The 27,142-nt window shown below is 38.8% G+C and overlaps 1 protein-coding gene across 1 annotated transcript in view; it reads left to right on the top strand.

Moving 5' to 3' along the window:
* The window catches only part of LOC121307909 (rho GTPase-activating protein 39-like), a 49,567-nt gene extending 25,653 nt beyond the window's left edge, over positions 1–23,914 (top strand). Inside the window, exon 2 of the mRNA XM_041240232.1 lies at positions 23,479–23,914. Coding sequence (XP_041096166.1) covers positions 23,479–23,914 — 436 coding nt within the window. The remainder of the gene's footprint in view (positions 1–23,478) is intronic.
* Positions 23,915–27,142: the final 3,228 nt, after the last annotated feature.

Raw genomic sequence — 27,142 nt, 5'->3', positions numbered from 1 at the left:
TAAACGGTGGTTCATTTAAATTAGAACTAACTTTCTATGGCTATGGAAAAGGAAAATAGACAGGAACATAACAGTGTCTTAGCTGGGTGTGGCCAGATTGAATCGGCAGGACCGATCTGCAGGACAGAAAGATTTAATCCGTTAAAAAAAAAAAAAAAAAAAAAAAACATTTTCTGTAGACCTTACAATTCTATAATTAAAAGAATTGATATCATTGTGAGAAGCAAATACTGTTCGACTCGGATTTAAGTAGTGAGAGAAAGTAGCATGTTAGGGTTTGCATGACCACTTTGTTTTACTGGTAAGAAACAAACCTACGGTAATCTGTTTATTTAGATACGTGCCTGCAGTTTTGTATAAAATGAAACTTTGCTCTATTTTTTTCAAAATAACCTACTTTAGTAACGCTATATAAAAAGTTTTTCGACGTTTAAATTAGCATGTAATTAGCATTGTTAAACCAACTCTGTTTCTTAATTACATCATGGATAACTGGCAAACGAGCTAAAACATTTTTCCAGCTACACATTCAAAAAAATATATCTGGTTTACTGTGTTTGCAGAGTATTGATTTGAAATTTGAATTGGTTATCAATAGAAAAGTCAAATAATCCTGTTTGTGTTTTTGTATTACTTGAAGGAGACGATCACATTTGAAAATGAAAGTAAAATACACACGCACATTGTAGCATTCTTTGGAAGACATAAGAACGAGAGTGCAGTATTTACTTGTGTTTGTTTCTCCTTACTGTTTTAGTGTTAGAAGTATACTCTTTCAACACAAACTTTGAGTTCAGATATTTTAAGTGTGCAACACATCATTTGCAGGAGTATAAAGAAAGGCTCATTAAGTGAATCTGGCTGTTAACCGATTTTCAGCACAAATGCTATTTTTAAGGCAAGTCATTTAGATAGGAGTATACGTCAGTACATATATTCCTGCAGATATGATTACAGTTTTAATGAAGAGCATTCCCAGTGTGGACATTTTAAATACAACTTCTTACAGATCCTGTCCTGCTTGACAAGCAGCAGAACAGCAATAAAGTGCACGTGCACTGTTCTTGCTGAGTGCTTTTAAACCTTTGTCTGTTTGCTCAGCCAGGTGGTTGAGAGAATGATGCCAGGGTTTAATTGTTTTATTTGGCAAAAAATTTATTTCTTGGCAAGTTTTGTTCTGTATATGCATAGCTATAATAACACTATGTAACACAATTTTTGTTCCTGGGTAGTAAGTGTTATTTCCTAATTGCTTATGCCTCAAAAGTATAGAAAATGGCTATTATTCCCCACAAACTTTGCTTTTGTGACCAGGACAGTGATATTTTGAAATATCACTATTTCCAATGAGAAAATGGGAGCTTTTGTGTCTTTTCGTTCACATAAAGTTAGAAAAAAACAACATATGAATCCAAATTAACATGTATTTATACTAAAGTAATACAAAAATGACTACAAAAGATTTAGAAGTGAATAGTTTTTCGAGATTTACAATTATACTGTAAATTTATTTTATGTGAACGAAAAGACAAAAGCTCCCGTTTTCTCATTGGAAATAGTGATATTTCAAAATATCACTGTCCTGGTCACAAAAGCAAAGTTTTGGGGAATAATAGCCATTTTCTATACTTTTGAGGCATAAGCAATTAGGAAATAACACTTACTACCCAGGAACAAAAAAAAAAAAAAAAAAAATTGTTACACGGTGTAATAGCTATATTAACTTGTTGAATTATCAGGAGGGGGCGATTAGTGACTGTAGGTCTGCCATCGGGTGGGGGTTTGGCATCGGGCAGGGGTTGTGTTCATGGTTGTTTTGTGTTCAGTCACCAGTGCAAATTGGCTGGTTGTTCAGCATAGGGGAATGCTCCCACACAGCCAGTGATTAAGCTGTGGGTGGCTCTTGTTTTGAGCAGCCTAAATAAAGCACCTAAATGCCTAAAACAGAACTGAAAGGAATCTTGCATTTATTTTTTTAATTATTTGAACCATTTTATCAAAAATGTATAGTTTAAACAACCATTTACATGGAAGAATTGATCCGTTTAAAGCTATTAAAGATAGATTCTCAGCATTAATAAAAATAATAGGTGTTGCAGTATGGTTAACCTTGAATGGAAAATGATTAGCTGTAATTATGTTCCATAGTTAAAATAGCCTGATACTAAAAATAAGACACCTGTTGCATAGCAATTTCACCCAGTTTCAGGTTTTAATAGGAGCTTGATTAGCCACATTGTATAGGTAACAATCTCAGGTGTGTCTTACTAAACTCATAGTAAAGCCAGGAATGGGTCAAAGTGCTATGCAATGGAAGCCTTATTTCTATCCCTACAATCTAACAATGTGTGGCAGTAACAAATGAGGCAGATACAGCATACAAAGACTTCATCCTCAGCTTGAAACATAATGGCTAATACATTTTCTCTTCTGAGGCTTCTGGGTACCCTGTAATGTCAAAATAACATTATCTTTAATTCAAGGATAACCACAGTAATCCTTCTGCATCCTGTCTTAATTGAAAGGCTCTGTGTTTCTCTATTTGGTTTCTAGTAGCAGTAATTGTGTATACAGTAGTCTCCGCTTATAGGAACACCTACTAAGAGAACACTACGGCTAAGATCTCAGGTGTGTGGTGAAACTGATTTTTCCCATTGTAAATGCTCCGCCTAAAGGATCAGGAACTATGCTTAAAAGAACACCTTTTTGTCACTGATAGTGATTTGTTCACAACTGATACAGTACTATTTTTTAACCAGTAACCATCATCATCATCATCATCATCATCATCATCATCATCAGAGTTCAATTAAAATAGTTTATTTAATATTTTCAAAACTGACTTGTCATTTGGAGAGTGTCTTGAGGAACACTGATTGGATTATTTAATCTTTCAATTTATCATTGCCTCATTGTGTATTCTAATTTCATGGCATGTAAACAAACTGCAAAATGCGCCGCTGTTTCTCTTTCTACGAAAAGTTGGTAATTGTTCGAGCTCTTGAAAAAAACTTGAATCGGACACAAGTCAACAAGCAATTTGGTGTTTCCCGTTCTGTTGAGTTGCTTCACCATTCTGTTAAATAATTTTGTGTGTGTCTTGCTGCTGTACATGTATTAATAATAATCTAGAGCTGCTGATGCTGCATTTTTTTAAACATGTGTAAGGGTGTTGTTTTAATTTAGTTTGACAGCTAAATTCCTCTTGTTTTCTCATTGCTCTGTTTTTTTTTATGTCATTTCATTTTGGGCCACTGATGGAACTTTTTTTTTTTTTTTTAACTCTGTCCTCGCCCGACACTTCTCTGCGACATATTAAGCTATTTTAAAAATCTCGTTATGAGCTTTCACCTTGAATTTATTGTTTCTATGCACTGAATATAGCCTGCCTGTGTAGCTGCTGACAAAACAGACTGGCCTGTGATGGGGGAACATCCTGAACTGACTTTCCCTTTATTTAACCTTTGTGTGGACAAGGTGAGTCTAGCCCCATGAGTGAGAAACTGAAGTCTGTTCGGCTCACTCGTGTTAAAACTAGCAAAGTGAGGTTTATTTTTGGAATAAAAAGGAAGAATCAACTACAAACTTCAAGGAACGCAATGTTTAATTACCATATGTGACAAAATATAACAGCAGCAAGTGAGTATTAATCTTCACAGTAGAGTTTGGCATGCTTGGCTTAATAAAACATTATTGAAATATGCTGGACACACTGTCTGGAATGCTTGGATCTCGCTTGATGGCAAAGCAAGTTTATTTTTTGCACTGAATGGTCATTGCAGGCATTGCTTCCACAGGTGGAGTCCTCTGGACACACCATGACACATGATTAGTTCCACTTGAATCAATTAAAGCCAATATATCACACTGGTGATAATTTTCATACCAAAGTTGCAGACCACAATATTTTTAAATGTACAGTATTTCATTTCTAAGTTCATAAATGTTATAATGGTTGAGTCTACTATACTTGCCTTGTCCACAGAAAGCTTAAATTACTTACTGAAATAATTCAATTGAAAGTTTTGCATTAGGGGGACGACGAGTGAAGTCTTTTAAAATCTTAAAAGGAGTTGACAGAGTTAACCCTAATCAAGCCAAGTACAGAAACCAGGACCAGAGAACACAATTGGAAATGAGGTGGAGATAGATTTAGGATGGATGGAAGGAGACACTTCTTCACAACGTTATATAGTATCCTAATTTTAGGGTCTTTTCACGGATTACAAGTAGGTCCCGGAACCACAGTTTGGGATTAGGGATGTAAATAGTTTAGAGTTTAAACAAAAATCTTAATGTTTAACTTTTCACCAAACTATAAGATGTGTGCAGTGTAAAGTGTTTTTTTTTATTCAAAGTGTTTTCTCTATACACTTTGATAGATGAAAGGGGTAGCCGTATCAGACCAGAGATGATAGACAAAGAGGAGATGTGATACCTTTTATTAGACTAACTAAACAATAATTAATCACAAGCTTTCAAGACCTCAAAGGTGAAAGTGAAAGTAGGAAAGAGTTTACACTTGAATGTTATGCACATGTAGTCTCATCCACATTTAATATTGTATCATAAAAATATTGCAGCACTCTAATGGAGGGCTTCATGGTAGCTTTTTTAATTGGCGAAAAAAATCTGCAATATGTTATACTTTAAACGTGTTAAATACTAATATTTAATCGTTTAGGAAATTAAACATAATCTAACAGCTCTACCTGGGGTGCCTATTAAAAACAATCGGCCATGGGATTGACTGTACAGAAAAAACTAAATCGCACCAGTACCACAGGCTGGTGAGTGGATAGAGGCCCATAGACAGTCTGCAGTTCAAAAAAATATACTTTTATTATATATAGATACAAAAATAAAAGGGCACAAGGGCCCAAACAAAGGAATTGAAACACAAAAAGAAAGACAAAAAGCAAAATGTACAAAATAAAGGTTTCCAGGCAGGGCAATGCCTTCACTGGATTTAGAAAATTGAAAAATCACAACCAACAAAGCACCAACCTGCTTCCTCAACTCCCTCCTCCCAAATGAGAAGCAGAGGCCTCCTTTTATGTCAGGTGGCTGGGCGCTGATTGATCGTTATTTAAGTTAATCATTTAATCAACTAATGAACCCCAGCCACCTGAACATAATAAACCCAGGCAGGTAGGGGAAATTAACCCCATCCCTGCCAATTTAAAAGGGCAGAGCTTTGCTCTGCCACACACCTCCCCCATGTACAACGTACACCGGCCGCAATCGGCCAGCTCCCCCCTTCCCCCCCATCCTCCGCCCAACGGCAGCCCGGCTCCCTCTGGTGATGGAGGCGGTGACGGAGGCCCGGCTCCCTCTGGTGGCGGAGGCCGCGACGAGAGCGGCGGCTCCTCCCTCTCGGGCTCCGAGAGCGGTGGCTCCTCCCTCTCGGGCTCCGGGGACGACGGCTCCTCCTCCTCCCTCTCGGGCTCCGGGGACGACGGCAGCTCCTCCTCCCTCTCGGGCTCCGGGGACGACGGCAGCTCCTCCTCCCTCTCGGGCTCCGGGGACGACGGAGCCCCCAAGCCTTCTTTGGTTGAGGGGCCCTGGATCTCCAAGTGCATTAGAAATGAGCAATTTGCTGCAGTTTCTTTAGCACCAACGTTTCGCACTCACACAAAAACATAAATGATTCAGTCAATTTTGTGTCAGCCTGCTCTTTTCCCTGGACATACTGCACAGTAAAAAAAAACCTCGATATTTCTAAAGAAATAAAAAAAGGCTAAAACCAAAGGCTCTGATATTCTTCGTGGTAGGCTGTTGCTGTTAAATTGAAACACATTTGGAAGACTGTTTTGGCGTTTCTTTCCTCGGAGGGATGTCTTCTGTGCAGTAGGAGACCTCTCTCTAAAATATTCAGACTGGCACAGCGTGAAAGTGCCCCAGTGTGAGAAAGTGTGGGGGTCTGCCTGCCTGGGTGACTGACTGGAGGATGCAGGGGTCCTGCACTTTTTCAGAAAGACTGACTGGACGAGTTTGTGAAATAATTACAGTCCAAGAAATGCAGATCATTCATTTATAAATTACAATTAAATGAAATATCATACACACAGGTATAGTCCAGTTTCAGATTGGATTGTTGGCTGCAGACGGAACAGAAGGGCAGCCTCAGTTTGATTTGGAACGAGGTGAGATTGAGTTTTACAAACTGGTTTCATGGTGTAATTTGCCCTTTGACAGAGTACAGATAAGCTTTGCACAGCATTTTCAGGCTCTACAGTTACTTTAGTGTAGAGGACTCAAAATAAACCCTTAAAAGGCTCCAACCTCAGTGCAGTGCAGATACAGCTGTATGCTGCATGTGATAAACTGGCATCACTGTCACAACTTGGCATGCTCTTTAATCTCTCATTGTGGCTGCCCATCTCCATACAGGTATGTGATGAACAACTGATGAATTTTCCTGAGCTTTAACAGGGGAGGGTTTAAATGTCTTCATTCAGCCGGGTCAGCAATTGGATGTACACCACCCACTCGATATATCGCGGGTGTCGGGGTCCAATATAAATCTGCTATGTATCGAGGGCTGCGATATAGCGAGACACCCATAGAAAAACAAATAGGCTAATAACAAATACTGTACAACCACTCCCTCGTTTTATCGGGGGTGTCAGGGTCCAATATAAGTTCTCTACGCAACCCGTTTTTTTTCAGATTTTTGGTCTAAAAAGAAGCACACCGTTTTAATTCGTACAGCGGAGGGTAATTGCTTCTCACCAACTTCAGTCTCCAATTAATTTCACAAGTTTTCTTATCCTTTCTCAAATGCTCAAACCCGCTGCATTGAAAGAGTTCACTCCCAACAGGGTTGTTGCTAGGAAGCTGACGTTACTGCCGTGTCTTTTGCCAGTGCATTGCTGCTCCCACATGTGAGCACCTCGCTGGCTAAAATAAAAACCGCTTCAGCAAGTAGATAATTAATTTGCTTTGTGTTACTATGCAATGTGTGTGTCTATGATAACAACAGAATTAAATGAATGCTTTGTTTTTAATTGTTTTGTATATTGTTGTTTGTGGTGTGCAGTACAAAATGAAACGAACAGTAATTCTAAGTGCCTATTTATATTTCAGCTAAGGCATAAACAGTTAGACAGTAGAAATGGGGAGCCGACTCCAGCGAGGGGCGATTATAACGATGGGTGGGCGTATTAAGTCCATACCTGGTAACATTTGCCTGTTGGCATTTTATTTTGTGCTTTCTGTATATTGCAGAGGGATACTTGGTTTGGCTAGCTAAAGCTGCTTTCACAAGCAGCAATTACCGGTAAGATTATGTATTTGTTTTTCACAATTGAAGATGTTTTATAGGGAGTACGGGTGTCACGATATGAACATTTTCTCATACGATTATTGTGTGTGTTATTATCATGATAATTGCAATAAACACGATAATTTGCAAAGAGCTACAAAAAAAAAAAAAAAAAAAAATCCTTATAAATTTAGAAGGTTTACTATTTATTAAGTTATGATAGGTATGAAATCAGTATAGCCTAAACTTTAACTAAAAAAATATGGTGCTTACTTATAATACAATAGATATGTATACAATACTCAATATTTGAAATGCAGAACTCTGAAATAAAAAATAATTTGGAGCATTTCCAAAGTAAAACAAGTTAACAAATCACAAATATAAATAATTAATTAATTACTGCGATACTGAAAAATATTGACAATACAATAATTGTCAGAATTTTTATCACGATGATCTTTTTGTCATATCGCAACACCCCTAGTAGGGAGGCAGCTTTTATTTAGAGTTATTAAAATATATTTCATGGTGAATCGGGTGTCGTAATCTGGATTAGTCCAGTGGCAGGCAGCTTGAAAGAAACTGAACGTTTTTTATATTAAGAACTTTTCACAGGGGACATTTAAAACACTGCTAAATTGTATAGCACTGCTTAGCATAATTCAGTGTTTATTGAAGAGCAGATTTTCCATGGGAGCGGAATACTCAGTTGTGTAGGATTCTGTCCCTCATGGGAGTAATCTGGAAAATTCCATGAATATCTTTTACGGGCTAGAGCTTCTACAGATCACAGCTAAAGACATGCACCCGAGATGGGAATTGTATTGTATGAATTGTTGGAGGTTGTTACGCTTTATAATTAATTGAGAATGCCACCACCATGCAAATTAAATAAAAGGACACATTTTTATGTAGAATTCTTTGCTTTGTAAGAGAGTAACTAAATTCCTGAGTATTCATACTTTGGCTACGCATCTCTCGTTGTTTATGACTTTGATTGGTAAGGTCATTCATCAATTAAATGTGATGAACACGACAAGTAGTTCAAACAATGACAACACTGTAAATAACGAAACAGGTATAACCACTGGTTGAATAGGAATTCATGAAGTTTTATTTGCTACTGTATGCTACTATAGGTAGTGAAATTATGCTATATATGGTTTTAATCCCTCATTCCCTCAAAACAGTTTTTCACCCGTCAGAGAAGTTTGTTTACTTTTAGAATATCTGGCCATACAGAAGCAAGTTGTGCAATGTTAGAGCTGAAGTGTGGGAAGAAAGTGACCACAATGTAATTGATTGCAGCACACAGGTGACTCCCTTGCACAATTACAATCAAGGTTAATTCAACACACATTTTAAAGGAGAGTAAATCTTTTTGCATTACTCCAGCAGGAAGTATGTTGTGTGTTCAGTGGCAGTCCCTTGGTTACCTACATTTTCATTAAAAAAAATATTTACAGAAAGGAAAAACGCACCCAAACCAAAACCTACACCTACCATGTGGGGCTTGTACAGCAAATAGTGTCAAGTATTCATGTTTGTTATAGAATTGTAAATGTGCTGTTAATGATTTGGAGAATAGCTTGCCCAAAGTGTTGGATTGGTAAAAGTGAATGGCTTTTGTGGCCTTCCCCTTTGCAGTGAGGTTAGGCTATGGGGACCTGGCTGACCTGAGTTTTTGGTTTTTGATCCAGAATGTCACGAGTTGAGATAATGAAGATCTTTGTGCCGACAGTGGTGGTCAAAATTGTTTTGCCACCAGCCTTGAATAAATGGGAGTGGGACATTTATTGCCCCTATTATCCCACTTTCAATTTGGGGTTTACCACGGCATGTGTGAGATGGCTTGACCACTACAATCTGCTGTGTGTTTTTAAAGAGGAGATGATTAGCCAAGATCTTTAGTAATTACTGTAAGGTTTCTGAGCGGGATGAATATGCCACATTCATTCTGTTTCAAGGCTGTATCTGAGGTACACAAAAGAAGACGAAGCTCAGTTTAAATACTTCCAAAGGAAGACACACCCTTGTTCCCCCTCGCACTAGCAAATAATACACAGAATATACTCAGGCTTGGTATTTACAAATCATGGTGTAATCACTAGCCAATCAGAATGTATCCAACACAACCTGGACATAATACAATCATATTTATCATATTAATTCAGTACAGTAATTTAACAAGATTAAATACAACTTTTACAAGTGCTAAGACCAACGAGGGTTTTTGATGTTGGGATATTTTTTAAAAATTTAAAATAATGTTATGTTTAACTTTGAATCAACTGTAAAATGAAAGTATAATTCACACCAGATTACAGTAAAAAAACAAAAAAAACTGGTACTGTACCACTATCAAATTACCTGATAAAGAAACAAGAGAAACCCTGTTCTGTACAGTAGAATGTGTGCTATTTATTTCATTGTGCATCCACTTGCTTTGCGTGATATATTTTTTATAAATTATGTAGTATTCATAAATTCTATTTTATGAATGAATAAGAACGTGGTCTTTTTTGACACCAAATACATTTCAAGCAGCGTTTTTTTTTTTTTTTTTTTTTATGGATATATGAGCTCTGCTATTGTACCATACATTCAAGGTTGTACACAGTAGCATCTCCTGTATGTGTGACACTGTATAGTAATGCACACTGCTGTAGAAGAGCTGAGACTGTCTGCTGGATATTCTCTTGACAATACAGTATATGGAGGTTAACATTTTTTGCCTTGTTATATTCATAATGTACTGTAGCAAGAGTAATGGATTAGAAAACAAGTGCTAGTGAGCATTTCTCTTCCTCTCTCTCCAGAGTCATTAAAAAAGCAACTCATTTTATCACACTTGCTGTACAACCAGGTAATGTCTGGTATTCTTACTGTCTGCCTTGTTATTCTTACTGTATCTGGGATTCAGCAACGCTGTTTTTCTTACTGTAGATGATGACCCTTCTATAAAAATCCAATAAAAAAGATATTTCTAGAAATCTACAGAACATTAAAGATGTCTACTGTATGGGGACGGGTGTGATCCACAGATATATCCAGAGGAAAATGACAAAAATCTTGTAGGTTTTCTATAGTAATCAATATTTTTATTAAAGAAAAATAGAGGTCTCCCCTTCCAGTTGGAACGTTTGTTTTGAAGACATACAGAAAGATTTCTAGTTAAAATATGTATCTTGAAGACATTGAGTTTCTTTTAGTATTTCTGTATTTAGCACAATTGAGTGTTTAATAGTTTTGGATGATAAGGGTAGCTCTGGCCCTCAATCCATTAGCTATGTTTGTTGGAGTTCATGTTCCTGCTGATTTAACTGGACCTTGCTGGCACATCAGTGCAATAGCGGCGGGCACGTTGGACAGCGTTCCCAGAGCCAGAGCTGTTTACGTGACCTCCGAGCACAAAGCTGCATCTCCAGAGGTCCCTCTTGCTTGTAGGATCAGTCACAGCCTTGTTAAGCTCACTCTTTCAATAACTCTGAGGCTGCAGGCATGCAAGTAATGTGTAAGAAACTCCTCTCTTCTTCCATCACACTTTTAATTCCCAAACGACTCGTTCCAAATTATACATCTGCACATTTTATAATCAAACAAAGCCCACATGTGTGATTAATCGACGAATCATTGATCTAAAAGTATTAATGTTATTATTAGAATTGATATTTGTATTATATTGTAAACTAATAATAATAATAATAATAGATATTGTAATACATGTTGTTGTTGTTGTTATTACATTTTATTGTTGTAAATATAACTGTAACAGACATAATCATGACAATAAATTAGAGATACAGAGAGAGACATCAGATATGTTCCATCACTAGCAAGGGAACTGGCTCTTACAACTAACAAACTTCCTACAAGCCTTTACTCACAAGGGAGGAAAGTCTCTTTGATCGTATAAGCCAATTATATTATATATTCTGTTTGTACATCCGGACCCTTTTATAAGTTTGTATTATGTTTTCTAACGAACAGATTTGTGAAATGATTGAAATACGATTTAAGTTCTGAAAGCTGCAAAGCTGTCATTTTGCCAGGTCTATGGATTGTGATTCAGTTCCATGAATGTGTAGACAGTATTAAAAAAGAAGCTAGTGTTTCAATTGGTGTCACCAGAATGCATACTGCACCATACCTTTACTACGTTGAACTTCGCTAAACAGCATTAAAAGTAAGGTCCCCATGGGAACCTTTAACGCAACTACACGCAATACTATACATTCATATCAGATTTGTTGTCTGTTTTTTTCTTTATTTATATTTATTACTGACTTATATGTTTAGAAATGTTCGGGCCATCTCGAATCACCTCGAGAGTGTACTACCCCTTGCACACTTGAGAAATACTCTTACTTGATTAGAGGCAGCCACTGAAAGCTGACAAACACAAGACTGCACTTGGAAACGGGGCGCACTAACACAGTTTTGCCTACAGTAGGCAAAACAAAGGGGCTTAGTTTTTCTACATGAACACTCTTAGATTAAGAGGAAGCGGCTTTGATCCTTCCTTTGTAGGGCTTGGCTCAGCCGTCAATGCGTCACGTCTCATCTCTTCTCTTCTCTTCTCCTGTCCCAGGGCAGACTCTGTAAAGACAGGGATCAGACAGTAGTTATGCAGCTGCTTCCCCAAATCATGCTAGAGAGACACTACCAGCAGTAAAAACACAGAATACTGCTGGCTAGAGCCGTTTGTGATGGAGCAGGGTTTCAGAAGGATAAAAAAAAGCACTGTGCACTGGAGAAGTGCATGTAACATAGCCCATTACCCTGGGTTGCTCGTGTGCCATTCTGTGTCGTACATGTGGTAAACGGCAGCTGTTGAGGAGGATTAAGTGGTTACACAGCACCATCCCGCCTCTCCAATTCAACAGCTGCACCAAGCTCTGTGGACTCAGATGGCCTGATCCTGATTGTCAGTGATAGTGCTGTGCTGTGTGATTGGACAGGGGCACAGGGCAGTACTACAGCAGAACAGCTTCTCTTATTCTTTGCATTTTGAAGAGGTTTTTTGGACCTTGCCCTTGCACTGGGACCAAGGGTGTTCAAAGTTTAGGGTCATCAATTTGGAACATCTGCATTTCACAGATGTCTTATTAGTCTGAAACAAATACAGCAGTTCATTTATTTCATATTCAGTATTTCTTCACATTTCTACACATTAGTCTTATACTCTCCATATTAATATTGTAGTCATGTTTTAAACTCTTATGTTTATTGTTTCTTGTTATGGGTTACCAACATTTCCAATATGTTAAAGTTTATAAACATTTTTAATCTTAAAGTTTAAATGTTCAGGGAGCTAAACAGAATCTATCAATCAATGATTGTAGACCTGCAAGTGCTGTAGTTTATCTAAGTGGATAGCAACATTCCCAGGATGTTGAAGTTTTTAAAATGTTTTTCATCTTAAAGTTATAACATTCAGTAAATGACTCGAACCTCTCTTGCTGCAACATCTTGTTGTCTGGATGTGAAGTTGGTCTCTAGTCCCCAGACGGGGAGATAGATTGAAGTTTGGTTTGCTATGTAATTGACAGACGGATCCAGATTACTATCCTCACAGGCTCAGATCTGTCTTGTTGGTGTGATGACTGGTGGTGCTGGCCTGCACAGGCGCCGTGTATGATAACACACCTGGTGCACACTGTGAGAGTGGCATTGTTAATAAAGAGACTGTGGCTAACAAACTACGTTCCTAAACCTCACTTCCTTGCACTTCCATTAACTGTATAGATCTCAGATGTGCAGCACATGTGATGATATGTCTGTTTCAACAGTACTGCAAGTAGAAGAAAGTTCCCAGTTTGCTTGCTTTGTCTTGATACAATCCACTCTGATGGGAACCCAGACTCTGGTTATTTAGTACAGTACATCGGCTACTGTAACTGTATGCGCTACACTCTCAGTATCATATAAAGAAAGCATCACATAGGTACACTGTGATTTGTTACTTCAGTAGTTCAGGTGAAGCTGAATGCTCCTTAGCGGAGTGTTGAAAGAGAGCTGTACAGTTCTGTACCTGTCAGGCTGATCGACTGAGATGAGTAATTCCCACTGAGAATGTGGTCAGCCAAGGAACAAATCACTTCAGACCAGATGTTGTTTAGAGCAGTGTTTCTCAATCCTGGTCCTGGGGCCTCATTGCAGACTGCCATGGCCTGGAACTTGCATCAGCTGCTGCACCCAGTTTTTGAGAACAATGAAGTCTCCAACTGAGCTCTCAATTACTATCCTTATTTAAGAATATTCTTCAAATGACCCAGTTATAGGTTGCAAGGAGTAAATACTTGCAAGGGGGGAGTTAGGGGGGGGGGGGGGGGGGGGGTAACTTGAAATCAGGTTTTTAATTGTCTGATGGGATTGCAGTTGGTTATTTAGTACAGTACATCGGCTACTGTAACTGTATGCGCTACACTCTCAGATCCCAGGACGGAAAGGGGGGCAGGCAGTGTTGTTTAGAGCAGTGTTTCTCAATCCTGGTCCTGGGGACCCCCTGTGTCTTCTTCTGGTTTTCATTCCAACTGAGCTCTCAATTACTTAACTAAACCCTTAATTGAACTAATAATTTGCTTAATTAGACCTTTTTAATTGTTTTCAGCTCTTAAACAGTTGCATTTCAAATTTCTTATAAAATGTTATAGCTAACTTGAAATCTGCAACTGTTTAAAAGCTTAAAACAATTAAAAATGTTGAATTAAGCAAATTATCAGTTCAGTTAAGGGTCTAATTACGGTAATTGAGAGCTCAGTTGGAATGAAAACCAGCAGACACAGTGGGTCCCCAAGACCAGGGTTGAGAAACACCAGTTTAGAGGACATATTCCTTCTATAAGAGGAGCAGAATGAAATAGTGCACTGGTGGGTGGCAGAGTAAAGTGGAATTACACTTAAGAGATGAAGCATGCACACACTGGGAGACCTGCTACTGTAACACATGTGTGCTATTTTGCGTGTTGGCTACTGCCGCGTTTCATTAAGGTGTTAAAGTTGATTACACAGGCCGTCAGTAAAAAAATAGAGCATGGCTTACCTGTGAGTGTGTTGTATCACTCACATTAATGTTTTAGCATAATTATAATCAAGTAGCAGAATCCTAAAGGAGAAGTTATCATGACTTTTGATTGGTCACAGTTGCCCAATATGTTTAAACATTTGAAATGTGTTTAATCACAAATCTTAAATGTTAAGGGAATTAAATGGAATGTACTGTAACTGCCCCACAGTGGCTGAGACACAGCCAGTCCAGTGTCGGCTTCATCTCCACAGAGCTGCACAACATGTTGGCAACAGCCAGCTCTGTTGTAACCCAAGCACTAGATCTGTGTGCGCATTAATATTTAAACAATCGTTTGTGCTCTCAACATTGACAGCCTGTTAGCCCGAAGTGTTTTAATCTATAAAAGCAGCGATCAAGAGGTGTCTGGTTCTCAAAAGAGGGGGACAAAGTACTTTAATCGACTTTAGAGTAATACTTGAGGCATCTTCTCCCCTGCTCACTACCAAAATTGACTTTCTAATTGCCCGGTTTGTCTTATTAATTGTGGAAGTACTGAAAGCTGCTGAGATTCAAAACAGCTCTACTAAACAAACACTAACAACACAAGTTGTGTTGCAGCCTTTTAACCCAGAAAGCGAAGTTTAGTATCTGCTTCGCTAACGAGTCAGGCGTGTGTCCGCTTTCTCTTGAGGGTTATTGAACTGTAGTGTCGTGTGGGAGAGGCTGACATTCTGTGTGCCCTTGTGGTTTTGTGCTGTACTTTACACTATGTCATGCTGTGTGGCAGCAGAATGTGTGTGGATTACAGTAGGCACTGCTGTACTGTATACCTAGGTTTGTCATCAGAACATGATTGAGTCACTAGTCACTTTCTGTAATTTACACCCTGTGTCTTTCTCCCGCTCTCAAATTCAACTGCTAGTCTTTATTGTACATATTTCTAATGTTAGCACTCAAATAAATAACTACCAGTATAGGTCTGTTACTCTGCACTTTGTGTCTGTCAGTTTCAATTTGCAGTATTTCTGGATTTGGTTAGGATATGTCTGTGTTTTGGGTTTTTAATTATGGTGAGGTAATTGGCCAGATTGAATTTCCTGTTCAGGGAACTGTAACAATCTAATTTGTTTTTGTGTTTTAATTTGTTCTTCCTAGAAGGAATTATTCTGGTACTCCAAGGCAGATCAGTGTTTTGAGCAGTGTATTTTCAAACATTCTTGCTATATCTCAAGAAATACTACAGTACTTTTACTTTTTTTAGGTGTAGTACTGTCAGTTTTATAACCAAATCCTTAAGTACTGTATATCCTGTAGTTAACTGCAACTACTTCGGTCACTGTACTACTTGTAATCAGAAGATGGCCGAGATGCAGATGAGCAAACTTCTTCATGAGAATCCCCTGAAGATACTGACTGTTTAGCAAAAAAACGTTTGATCGAAAACTGACTTGCTGTCAGTGATGTACACTGTGCATTAATTATTATGCTTAAAAAAATCTGTAAGGGCATCCCTGTTAAACTCGTGCAGAAAATAACAAAAGCACAACATTAAATTAGACGACTGCAAAAATGAAATGCGAGTTAAAAGTAGGATCGAGGATGAACAATTCACGTCAGTTGTTGGCTCTGTTTGAAATAAAATTAAGGGGGACCAGAATTAGGCTAAGGCAAGATATGAAGGTAAAAATAAAGATTGTTTTGCAATTTATAGATTTTAATTATGAAACAGAATCAGCTTAAATTTGTCACCTGATTAAAAGTAAAACCTGAAAACTTCAAGCCCTACTTGTGTGTGTTTGCATTTACTTTTTCCAAAATACTTGTTTTATTTCTTAGCAGTATGGCCCTCTGTTAATATGGGGTATAACACATTATTTTTAAATAAAGTACAGTGCATAGTGAGATACTATCGTATTAATTTCCAATGTTCACTGTGCCGCTAGGAACTGTAGTCAAACAATTCTAATGGCGTTAGTGTGTGTAGGCATTGTGTGTAGGCATATCTGCATCCTTTTCCATTCTGTGCGTCCTGTGAACACAAGACGAAATATTTTTCCATCCAATGGATTTATTTTGCATCTAGGATGCAAAATTCAGAGATGTATGCAATTTTTTTGCAAAACTCCTAAAATGTTAATTCAAAAGTATTCATATTCTGATAGGAAAATGAAATTAATAGCTAGTTGAGGCACCTTTAGCAATAATAACCTCTTTTAAATGATTAGGATATTTGTCAATGCACATTTGGCCTAATTCTTTAGTGATTTTTGTGATTCTAAATCGCAAAATTATTCCAATTCATTCAAATTCCGAGGACTTCTCTTGTGCACAGCCACCTTTAACTCATACATAAGAACATAAGAACATAAGAAAGTTTACAAACGAGAGGAGGCCATTCGGCCCATCTTGCTCGTTTGGTTGTTAGTAGCTTATTGATCCCAGAATCTCATCAAGCAGCTTTTTGAAGGATCCCAGGGTGTCAGCTTCAACAACATTACTGGGGAGTTGATTCCAGACCCTCACAATTCTCTGTGTAAAAAAGTGTCTCCTATTTTCTGTTCTGAATGCCCCTTTGTCTAATCTCCATTTGTGACCCCTGGTCCTTGTTTCTTTTTTCAGGTCGAAAAAGTCCCTTGGGTCGACATTGTCAATACCTTTTAGAATTTTGAATGCTTGAATTAGGTCGCCACGTAGTCTTCTTTGTTCAAGACTGAACAGATTCAATTATTTTAGCCTGTCTGCATATGACATGCCTTTTAAGCCCGGAATAATTCTGGTCGCTCTTCTTTGCACTCTTTCTAGAGCAGCAATATCTTTTTTATAGCGAGGTGACCAGAACTGCACACAATATTCAAGATGAGGTCTTACTAGTGCATTGTACAGTTTTAACATTACTTCCCTTGATTTAAATTCAACACTTTTCACAATGTATCCGAGCATCTTGTTAGCCTTTTTTTATAGCTTCCCCACATTGTCTAGATGAAGACATTTTTGAGTCAACAAAAACTCCTAGGTCTTTTTTCATAGATTCCTTCTCCAATTTCAATATCTCCCATATGATATTTATAATGTACATTTTTATTTCCTGTGTGCAGTACCTTACACTTTTCTCTATTAAATGTCATTTGCCATGTGTCTGCCCAGTTCTGAATCTTGTCTAGATCATTTTGAATGACCTTTGCTGCTGCAACAGTGTTTGCCACTCCTCCTACTTTTGTGTCGTCTGCAAATTTAACAAGTTTGCTTACTATACCAGAATCTAAATCATTAATGTAGATTAGGAATAGCAGAGGACCTAATACTGATCCCTGTGGTACACCGCTGGTTACCACACTCCATTCTGAGGTTTTTCCTCTAATCAGTACTTTCTGTTTTCTACATGTTAACCACTCCCTAATCCATGTACATGCGTTTCCTTGAATCCCAACTGCGTTCAGTTTGAGAATTAATCTTTTGTGTGGGACTTTGTCAAAAGCTTTCTGGAAATCTAAATAAACCATGTCATATGCTTTGCAATTATCCATTATCGATGTTGCATCCTCAAAAAAAAAATCAAGCAGGTTAGTTAGACACGATCTCCCTATCCTAAAACCATGTTGACTGTCTCCCAGGACCCTGCTACCATATAGGTAATTTTCCATTTTATAGCCCTCTTGATTCTCAATCAGATTTAAATAGGGACTTTGACTAGGCCATTCTAGAACCTTGATTTTATTCTTCTTTAACCATTCTGAAGTAGATTTTGATGTGTGCTTTGGATCGTTGTTGTGTTGGAATGTCCAGTTGCGCTTTAAACCAAGTTTTGTAGCGGAGTTTTTCAGATGATTGGCCAATATCTTTTGTTATGCTACGGAATCAATTTTTCCATGTATTAGAACTAAATTTCCTGTGCCATTAGAAGAAAAACAACCCTATAGAAGGATATTACCACCTCTGTGCTTGACAGTAGGTATGGTGTTCTTTTCTTTGTACCCCTCACCAGACTTTCTCCAAAAGTAACGACTATCAGCATTACCAAATAGCTTGATTTTTGTTTCATCACTCCACAAAACCTTTGACCAGAACTCGTATCCATCGTTCAAATGCTGTTTTACAAAGATTAAGTGCTTGTCCTTGATGTTTTCATCAGTGGCTTTTTCCTTGGCATGTGACCATTGAAACCTTCACCATGCAACACTTGACCTGTGATTGAAATGGAAACCCCAGTCCCACCTGCAGCCAATTCACTTTCTATATCTTTGGCAGTAAATCTCAGATTGGTTTTAACCTTCCTCACAATTCTTCTACTTGTTCTTGGTGAAAGAGCCGTCTTTCTTCCAGACCGGGGGAGTGTTGTGACAGTACCATGAGTCTTGTACTTCTTGATAATAGAAACAGTAGTTGAAATTGGGATACTCAAATCAACACAGCAGCTCTTGAGCCTCTATTTAAAAGTTTTAAACAGCAAAAAGTAAACAAATCAGATTATGTGCGCACTTATAGTGGCCTCTATTGAAAGCCATCTGTGACAAAAACACGTTGTGCTATTTTAGAGTGAGCCAGAATCTCATACGACAGAAAAAAGGCAAGCACGTCATTCTGAAATGCCTTGCTTAAACAGTACCCAACTTCCTGAAAATATTGTGCAGTGATTTTTTATATAGATTGTATATATTATCAAGGCTTAAAGTCAATGTATGTTTGGTAGCATAAAAGGTTGATCGACTAAGAACAAATATTTGATGACTTGTGTGAAGATGAAGCTCACCAAACTCTCTTACTTCATAGTAAGGTTCTGTGGCTTTCACAATGGAAAGTGTTTGTTCGCTTTATTGAAGTAAAAAAAATATAGTTTTTACAAATGTTTACAATTCTGCTTTGTTGGATCAAGTAACTGAAGCGTTTTTAATTAAAACTGTTTACCTAGTAGACATATTTAGTCTTTTCAATGCAACCAATACACAGCTACAAGGTACTGACACTAGCATACTGCAGTGCAAGGGGCGAGTGATGCTTTTACCTGGTGTTGTGCCAAATAGTGTCATTGGAAGAATAGTGTCTCATTTGTAGTTAGAACACATGCTCAGTTGTGCAAATTCTTCTGTGCATGTCTAGAATATTTTTTCCTTCATGTTTGCCAAAACTGTCACCTTTCATTTTGAATCAGTACTTTACATTTTTTAACTGAGGGTAAATACCCCTAATAATTGTTGCAAAAATCAACAAAGAAGTTTAAGAAGATCTGCCAACAAGTCCTCTTTGGAAGGTAGCAGAGTACAGTAATGAAAACTTTGTTACAGAACCCACCAGATTAGTCTGCAGATTAGTCTTCAGTTTTTCTTTACCCACCAGATGAGTATGCATTTTTCTTGTAACAGTTTGACACCTTAATGAAAAGTTATTATGTTTCATAAATAGAGAATTGGTAATATTTATTATACTAGTCATATTCTGTATATGATCTGCTCAAATGTACATTAATGAGTGTTTCACTGTCTGCTGGTCTGTCGGTTGTCATAGGTAACAATTAAAGTTCATAATTCAATAATAATATAAACAAACTAAAAGTATAGAAAATTACCCCAGTGTACGAAAATAAAATTGGGAAACCTTTTTAATTAAAAAAGGGAACCGTCGGGAACCGTTCCACACACACACACACACAAACACACACACACACACACACCCCATCAAATGCAGTTCTGCAGATTTGTCCTATTATTAATTAAGATCATTGAAATAACATGACCATTAAGTTATTCGACCAATTGAATGAGTTGTCACTGTATATAATGCAGCCCATTTTTGTCAACTTTGTTTTACAGCAGTCCCTGACGATGATCGTAGCTTCCGACCAAACATTGAAAGGGGTTTAAATGTTGTTTTTAGGATTTGTCCTACATTTGAGGAATTTGAATTTATAGACAAATACTGTCACTGCCAAATACTGTCATGATTGTGTATCTGTTTCTGTTTGTGTCTGCCTGTCGTGTTTTGTGCTTCTCAACCTGCTACTGTACATTTTTCTTTCAACCTTGTCATTTATAAAACAGTTCTGCAGTATATAGCCTTGAAATCTTATGTAAACTGAAATGTTGGTTTAATAAAAGAGTTTCAGAAAGAATGCTTTCTGAACAATAAGGTTGATGCATACTGTAGCAGAATTCAAAATGCTTTTTTTTATTAAGGTGGAGAATCTTTTACTACAACGCGCCTTCTGCTGCGAACGAGGGGTGTCTGTCATCGGATGAGTAAAGAGCATTGTAATACAGCAGGCTGTTCCATTGTCTTTTTGCAGCTTTGTATTCCTGGGGGAGGGGTTGGAGGTGAAGGCTATGACTGCCTCTCAGAGCTACTGGATCGCTGTGGGTTACTGACCCTCACTGCTAAACGCATTCTCCTGGCAGTGGCTCGGCTGTGGCTGTGTCACTGCAGTGATGGCAGCTGTCCTGTTCGCCTGCAGACAGCACAATCTGTACACAACTCAAGAAAAGAGAAACAGATGTCTTTAAAAGAATAGGTTGACAAGGTTCTGAGTCAGAAAGCTGTTCTTCATTCTTCCTTCAGTACAGAAGCAGCTGCTCAAGAATGATCTTAGTGAGCATGTAAATCTGTTGTAAGTTTTAATAGAATAAACATTTAGCCCTACAGTGAATGTTTTGTGTAAACGGTCGTTTACCGTTTGAATTACTGCCGTACTCAATGAAAAAGCAGACTAATATTTACTGTGTGTATAGTCATCTTTTACAGTGCTCTCCCTTTTTCCTTTCATGCATGCAGATCTAGTATGGGGCATATAAAGCAATGGAAAAAAAAAGAAATTCTTTGAAAACTCTACTGTATTAAGTTATGTGTCCAAAACTACCTTCTTTTCAGCTATTCTCAATATTTCTTGAATGAAAAGGTTCATTACAATTTGCTATTTGTGTTCCGCCTTATAGGTGTTACTGTAATGGCATTATGGGGTGACTGGTATCCATGAGCATGCCGCATTACTTTGTAACAGCTTATCTAGCTGTGATGAAACTTGCTGAGACCGTTCTTCAGCACAGGTTCTAGTGTCAGGTAAAGTGAGGTGCCTATCTGTCTGTATTTACCTGCAGTCGGTGTGACCATACTGTAGAAGTAGGTTGTGGTGATCTGAGTTTTCATAACAGTGGCATCTTTTCACAAATAAATTAAGGATTTTTTTTTTTTTTTTTTTTTTTTTTTTTTTTAAGAAACATTCATAAATATTCTTTTAGGTTAAACTGTGTTTGGAAAAACGAGGTTAAACTAATAAACCCTCTCTGAAACAGTGTAATAAAGCCTGATTACCGGACGTTACCTTGGTATAGTTATTAACCTTGTCATTCTGATAGCACTACTGTAGCTGTATTACCTTTCCAATGCAGTAAACTGTTAGACAGTAAGGCCCTCTAATTAGGGCTTGCTTGCTTAAACAAAGCTTGGGCTGTCACTTCTTTTAAAGAGCTCTCTCAATCAATGCCCTGAAGGGATTTATTTTTCTTGTGTCCAGAATTGTAAAGTTCAAGATCCAGTAAGTAATGGATAGAGCCAGCACACAATGAGACACACAGCGAGACACACAGGGAGTAATTACGGAATCCTGCCTAGCCACATTCCTCCTTGGGTTAAAGGGCACATTGAAATAAAGAAAGGACTGAAGGAAAGTAACACTAGATAGGACGGATAGTTTCAGATGCGCATTTGTAGTGGACGAAAACAAAGCATTTTAACAAAAGCCCTTGTAATATACTGTAGGTGCAGTGCAGTGACACGGAGGTGCTTGGAGTCATTGGTGCTGCCAGCTGCTTATCGTCCTGTTTCAAGTTCCCACAAGCCAGAGCTGGGTTATCTTACTGCTGCACAGCACACCCTCTCTGTGAATGTGACAGCACAGGGAAGACGTTATCTTATACAGTCTTAGGACAGAGGGGAGAGACACTACTGCACACCAGAGTGGTGAGGTTGTGCAATGGGCTACACTACCTCCTGGCCTTGCTGTTGATGATAAATCATTGGGATCCTTTAAAGATCAAACTTGACAAAGTTTTGAGATCAACCAGCTACTGGGAAGCGCTGGGGCATAGATTTTCTTATGTTCTTAAGATTACAGTATGTTTATTGAGAAATCAAAACCGTTTACCATGGAAACTTTGCATTTTTCCAATGCTTTCCCCTTGGTACAGTAATACTAAGCATTTACCATAGTTTACCATGGTTCACCATGTTACAGTATTTCATTCGCTTTGCCATCAATTGATAGTACTGTTAAAAAAAAAAGAAAAAAGTATAGACTGAAAACATTCATGTTTAACATTGTAGTGGGTGATCTCAATACCTCTTATTTCCTTAAAATTCACAGCCCATAGTATTTATTACTGTATTGCTGCTCCTCATTTGTTAGCCTTCTACTGCATACTTTCATCTGGAGATACTTACAACATTTTTGTATTCTTGAAAAGCAACAATTTTCATAAAATAAAATCCTGCCAGATTCAACTTGTATTTCATGTTTAAGGCGTCCACTCAAACAGTGGAAGTCAATACTTTTTGACAAAGGCGGCTTCTTGGCTGGTATTATTTACGGGTCATTAATAAGACAGATTATCTACTAGACCTTTTCCAATTCAGTGCACTTGTCTTGCCTCTTGGAGTGTTTAAATACTGCCTGTGTGTAATACTGTAGTATCATGTGTAATGGTAATATAGTTATAAAGTGCTACAATAAGAATGCTTTTGCCTGGCTAAATTCCCAGCTCCCAGATACTGTAACTGTCAGTTAGTGTTGTGTGTGTGTGTGTCTGTGTGTGTGTGTGTGTGTGTGTGTGTGTGTGTGTATGAGTGTGTTGTGTGTGAGGGTGGGGCTCTTTTTATAGTGTCAAAAATGTCCCCACAAGATAGGAAAATCTGACAAAACCTACCTTAAGAGGATAGTATATGCCTCCTCCCCGAATTGCTTAAACATATATGTACGTAGATCGTTAGTGTTTGTCTGTTTGTGTGTGTGTGTGTGTGTGTGGCAGTCTGTTTGTCTTTGTCTGTCTGTCTGTGTGTGTATGTTTGTCAGTCTTTCTGTGTGGGTCAGTGTGAGAGTGTGTCTGTGTTGGTGTCTGTGTGTGTCAGTCTCTCTGTGTTGGTGTCTGTGTGTGTCGGTATAGGTGGGGTGTACAGTCCAGCACTCTAACATGCCTGCCCTCTCTCCTATTCTGTAGGCTGGAATGGGTGGAGATCATCGAGCCTCGAACCCGAGAGCGGATGTACGCCAACCTGCTGACAGGGGAGTGCGTGTGGGACCCTCCTCTGGGGGTGCGGATCAAGCGTACCAGCGATAACCAGTGGTGGGAGCTGTTTGACCCCAACACCTCGCGCTTCTACTACTACAACGCTTCCACACAGCGCACAGTGTGGCACCGACCCCAGAACTGCGACATCATCCCCCTGGCCAAGCTACAGACTCTCAAGCAGAACACAGGCTCGCCACGTGCCTCCGCGGAGAACAGCCCAGGCCGGAACAGCAACGTGAGCCGTGAGGGCAGCACCTCCTCCTCCCTGGAGCAGGAGCTGGAGGGGAAGGCGCTGCCCCAGGCACAGGCACAGACTCTGCAGCAGCAGCAGCAGACGTTGGGCAGAGACGAGCCTGACAGGTGAGGGCAGGAGGAAGGGACAGCGGTAGTGCTGTGGTCACGGTGATTTTAGCCTTTTTGTGTGGCATTTAATCCTTTATACCAGACAAAGCGTTCGCAAGGTTGTCCCTTCTAGTAGTCTTTGGTATCAGCTGTGTCCAAAATTGTTTAATTGAATAAATTAAACCTCATTCCAGACCTTAAATACTGGTAGTTAGTTATTTCATTTTAACTGTGACAGTGGACCTGGAGTGGAACAGGATAAGGCCTTTTCATTTCATAGCACATTTTGTAGTGTTGATAAAAACATACTTTTCATGCAAATCGTAATTGTATTTTATTTTTTATAACTTTTAAACTTGGGGTTTGGCCTATTTGGATCCAGTTTCCTGTTTTTTTCCAGATTTCTAAATGACTATCAAAAAGATATTATGCAGAGAATACATAAGTAACACCGGGAATAAGTAACACACATTCTACTGCACATGAGAGGGTATCTCTCCCTTCTTTTAATAAGGAATTTGATGGGGTGGCACCAGGTTTATTTTACTCCAGAGATTTTTTTACTGTAATATGGCATGGATTTTACATTTGTTCCCAAACTAATACAGAATTAAAGAACATATATTATGTGTTCAGATTTTGAATATTCCAATGTTTGCCCCAGCACTAAAAACACCCTTCAAAGAGTTGTTGAGGATGGGATGGAGGGTGTAGAGATTCGAGAACAGGTTTACAGTACTGATTCCAGAAATGAATAACTGGATAAATACTGTTCAGTGCCACTCTGCATTATCCCATGCACAGTGTCTGGTTCTTCATGTGTGTCATAGTTAGGCTTGCTCCTTTTCAGGGGCTCACAAAATACCGCAATAAATCACTCACCTTCCATAGTGACATATTTGACTGGGGTTTTTCATTGGATCACCATGAAACCAGTTAATTTATCAACAGGCTTGACCACTTTCAGTTTGAGTCGTTTCTGACCAGCTGAGCTGATGACACGCCGTGATTGAGTGGGGCAGAGATACTGGGATCCAAAGTCAACAATAGGAAAGCGTCAGGTATGATTGACACCTGTTTCATTTGCTGTGATTTTCCTCAGCTTGGATATCTCTGCCCCGGATACATTTATTCAGCTGCCAGTCAAGCAACAAAATCTACTGAAAATCATCATATTGAGTAGAAAAGCCCCTAAAACCAATTTCACAATGAACAGGTTTCATGATGTTTCAAAAAAGAATCCAAGTCGACGCAAATAAATACTTCACTCTAAAAGGTGAGTGATTTATTGCTGTGTTTTGCAAGGCCGTGAGAGAAAAAAAAGATTGAAAAGGAGCAATTCTAGATACTGTATAGACCAGCATTCTCTCTGCAGTCGCTCTGTGCTTTTAGAAGTGGAGACCTGTCAGCAAGTCATTTAGCATGTGTCACACTCTTGATCTCCAGTAATCAGCTGCGCTAATGTGCAGAGAGAGAGGGCCGTGTGTGGACATGTACTATACACAGCATGTAACCCATGTTGGGGCAGCAACAAGCGGAATCCCCTTTTCTGACTCCCTCTGTGACAATAAATAATCTTGCAGTGACTGGGTAGAGGATAAAGATATATATTGTCTGCTCACTCACACCAAGAGTCTGGACCCCTCTATCTAAAAGGCTCAGAAAGGAAGCGTTCGCTTGTAGCCTGTAGCCTTGGCAACGACTCTGACAGCGCTAGTTGCCGGAAACCTGGCCCTGTCCTCCCTGTATCTCTGGCCCTATCCTGTCTGTCTCTGGACATATCCTCCCTTTCTCTCTGGCCCTATCCCCTTTCTCTCTGGCCCTATCCCCTTTCTCTCTGGCCCTATCCCCTGTCTCTCTGGCCCTATCCCCTGTCTCTCTGGCCCTATCCCCTGTCACATTGACCTGGCTGCAACAGAACTTCCTAGTGTAGTCATCCAGTGTAACCCTTATAAAAGTTTACCACAGTATTTTTGCATTTTTATATTTTTATATTTTTGCTTTTCCCATGATTACCATGGATGCTTTTCCCATGATTACCATGGATTCAATGCTTTCCTATGCTTTACCATGCTTTCCGTGTGCTTTATTATACTCTGCTGTGCTTTTACAATGGGAAACTTTTCTATGGGGTTTTCTAGTGCCTCAGGCAGTTATACCCAATAAGTTAAAACTTGGATTAGCAGGACCAGGATCAATGGAATGTAGTTACACGCTGGGCATAATCTGGGGAGGGAAATCAATAACCAGGACAAATTAAAAGCCCCATTGGTGCTTGTGGCAGAAGCACTGCCGGTGTAAATAGGGTGTGGGGGTATTTTCTATTTAAGTTTGGCAGGGATGGGGTTAATGCCATCCCTGCGAGATACACCTTTGGAATATGGCTGGGTCTTAATTGAATAATTTATCACCATTCAAGTCCCAGCCCCATGGTATAAAAAAAGGGAGCTGAATCCTATGTTTAGTAGAAGAGAGTTCATTGAAGGCGAATGCCCAGCCTGAACAGTGGGAGTTAGGAAAGAGGGAAGTTTTGATTTGTGTTTGTTTAAACCGTTTATTTTGGCCCTTATGTCTCTTTCTTTGTGGTTTGTTCTGTTTGTTAATAAAAGTCTGCATTCATGCTAAAAACTGCAGCTTTCTGTCTCTGGGTCTGCTATCCTGCTGCTGACCAGCCTTAATCGCAACTCTACCCTGCTGCAGTGCTTCATATACAGTACAGTAGAAAGGCTGGGTGCTTGAGTGCAGTGATTGCACATTATGTAGTGATTTCACAGAAAAATGGACCAGCCGCATGCTGGCTGGCTGAATGTTATCCTCTGTAAACTCAGATGGGATTAGCTGGATCCTGCTTTATATTCAATTAGTGTGTTAACAGAGGCAGCTCAGTGTCTGCTCTCTCTGGTTACAGAGTAGTGCTCTATATAAACAGCTATTTGTGCACCTGGTATATGTACTTAATGTGCTTGTAATTACACTCTATACTGGAGTCAAGCACAGTTTCAGTTTAGACCCTACACCGGCAGCAGTAGCTACAGTGCAGTTACCCTCAGTTCTTTTATTAAATTAAATAACCCCTTAAGATACTACATGACTGTAGATTCATCTCTATAGACTTCAAAACAAATGCCAGCTGGAGCAACACAAATTAGCATAACCCAGGGGGAATGTAAACCAGGGACCATTGGGATCGCTTACCAAAAAACATGAAAATTACAGTCAAATTTATAATAGCTTTTAATGCCCACGTGAT

This window comes from Polyodon spathula, chromosome 3 (genome assembly GCF_017654505.1).
Source record: "Polyodon spathula isolate WHYD16114869_AA chromosome 3, ASM1765450v1, whole genome shotgun sequence".
Lineage (NCBI taxonomy): Eukaryota > Metazoa > Chordata > Actinopteri > Acipenseriformes > Polyodontidae > Polyodon > Polyodon spathula.
Note: the sequence above shows the minus strand (reverse complement) of the source record. Positions and strands in the feature narration are given on the sequence as shown.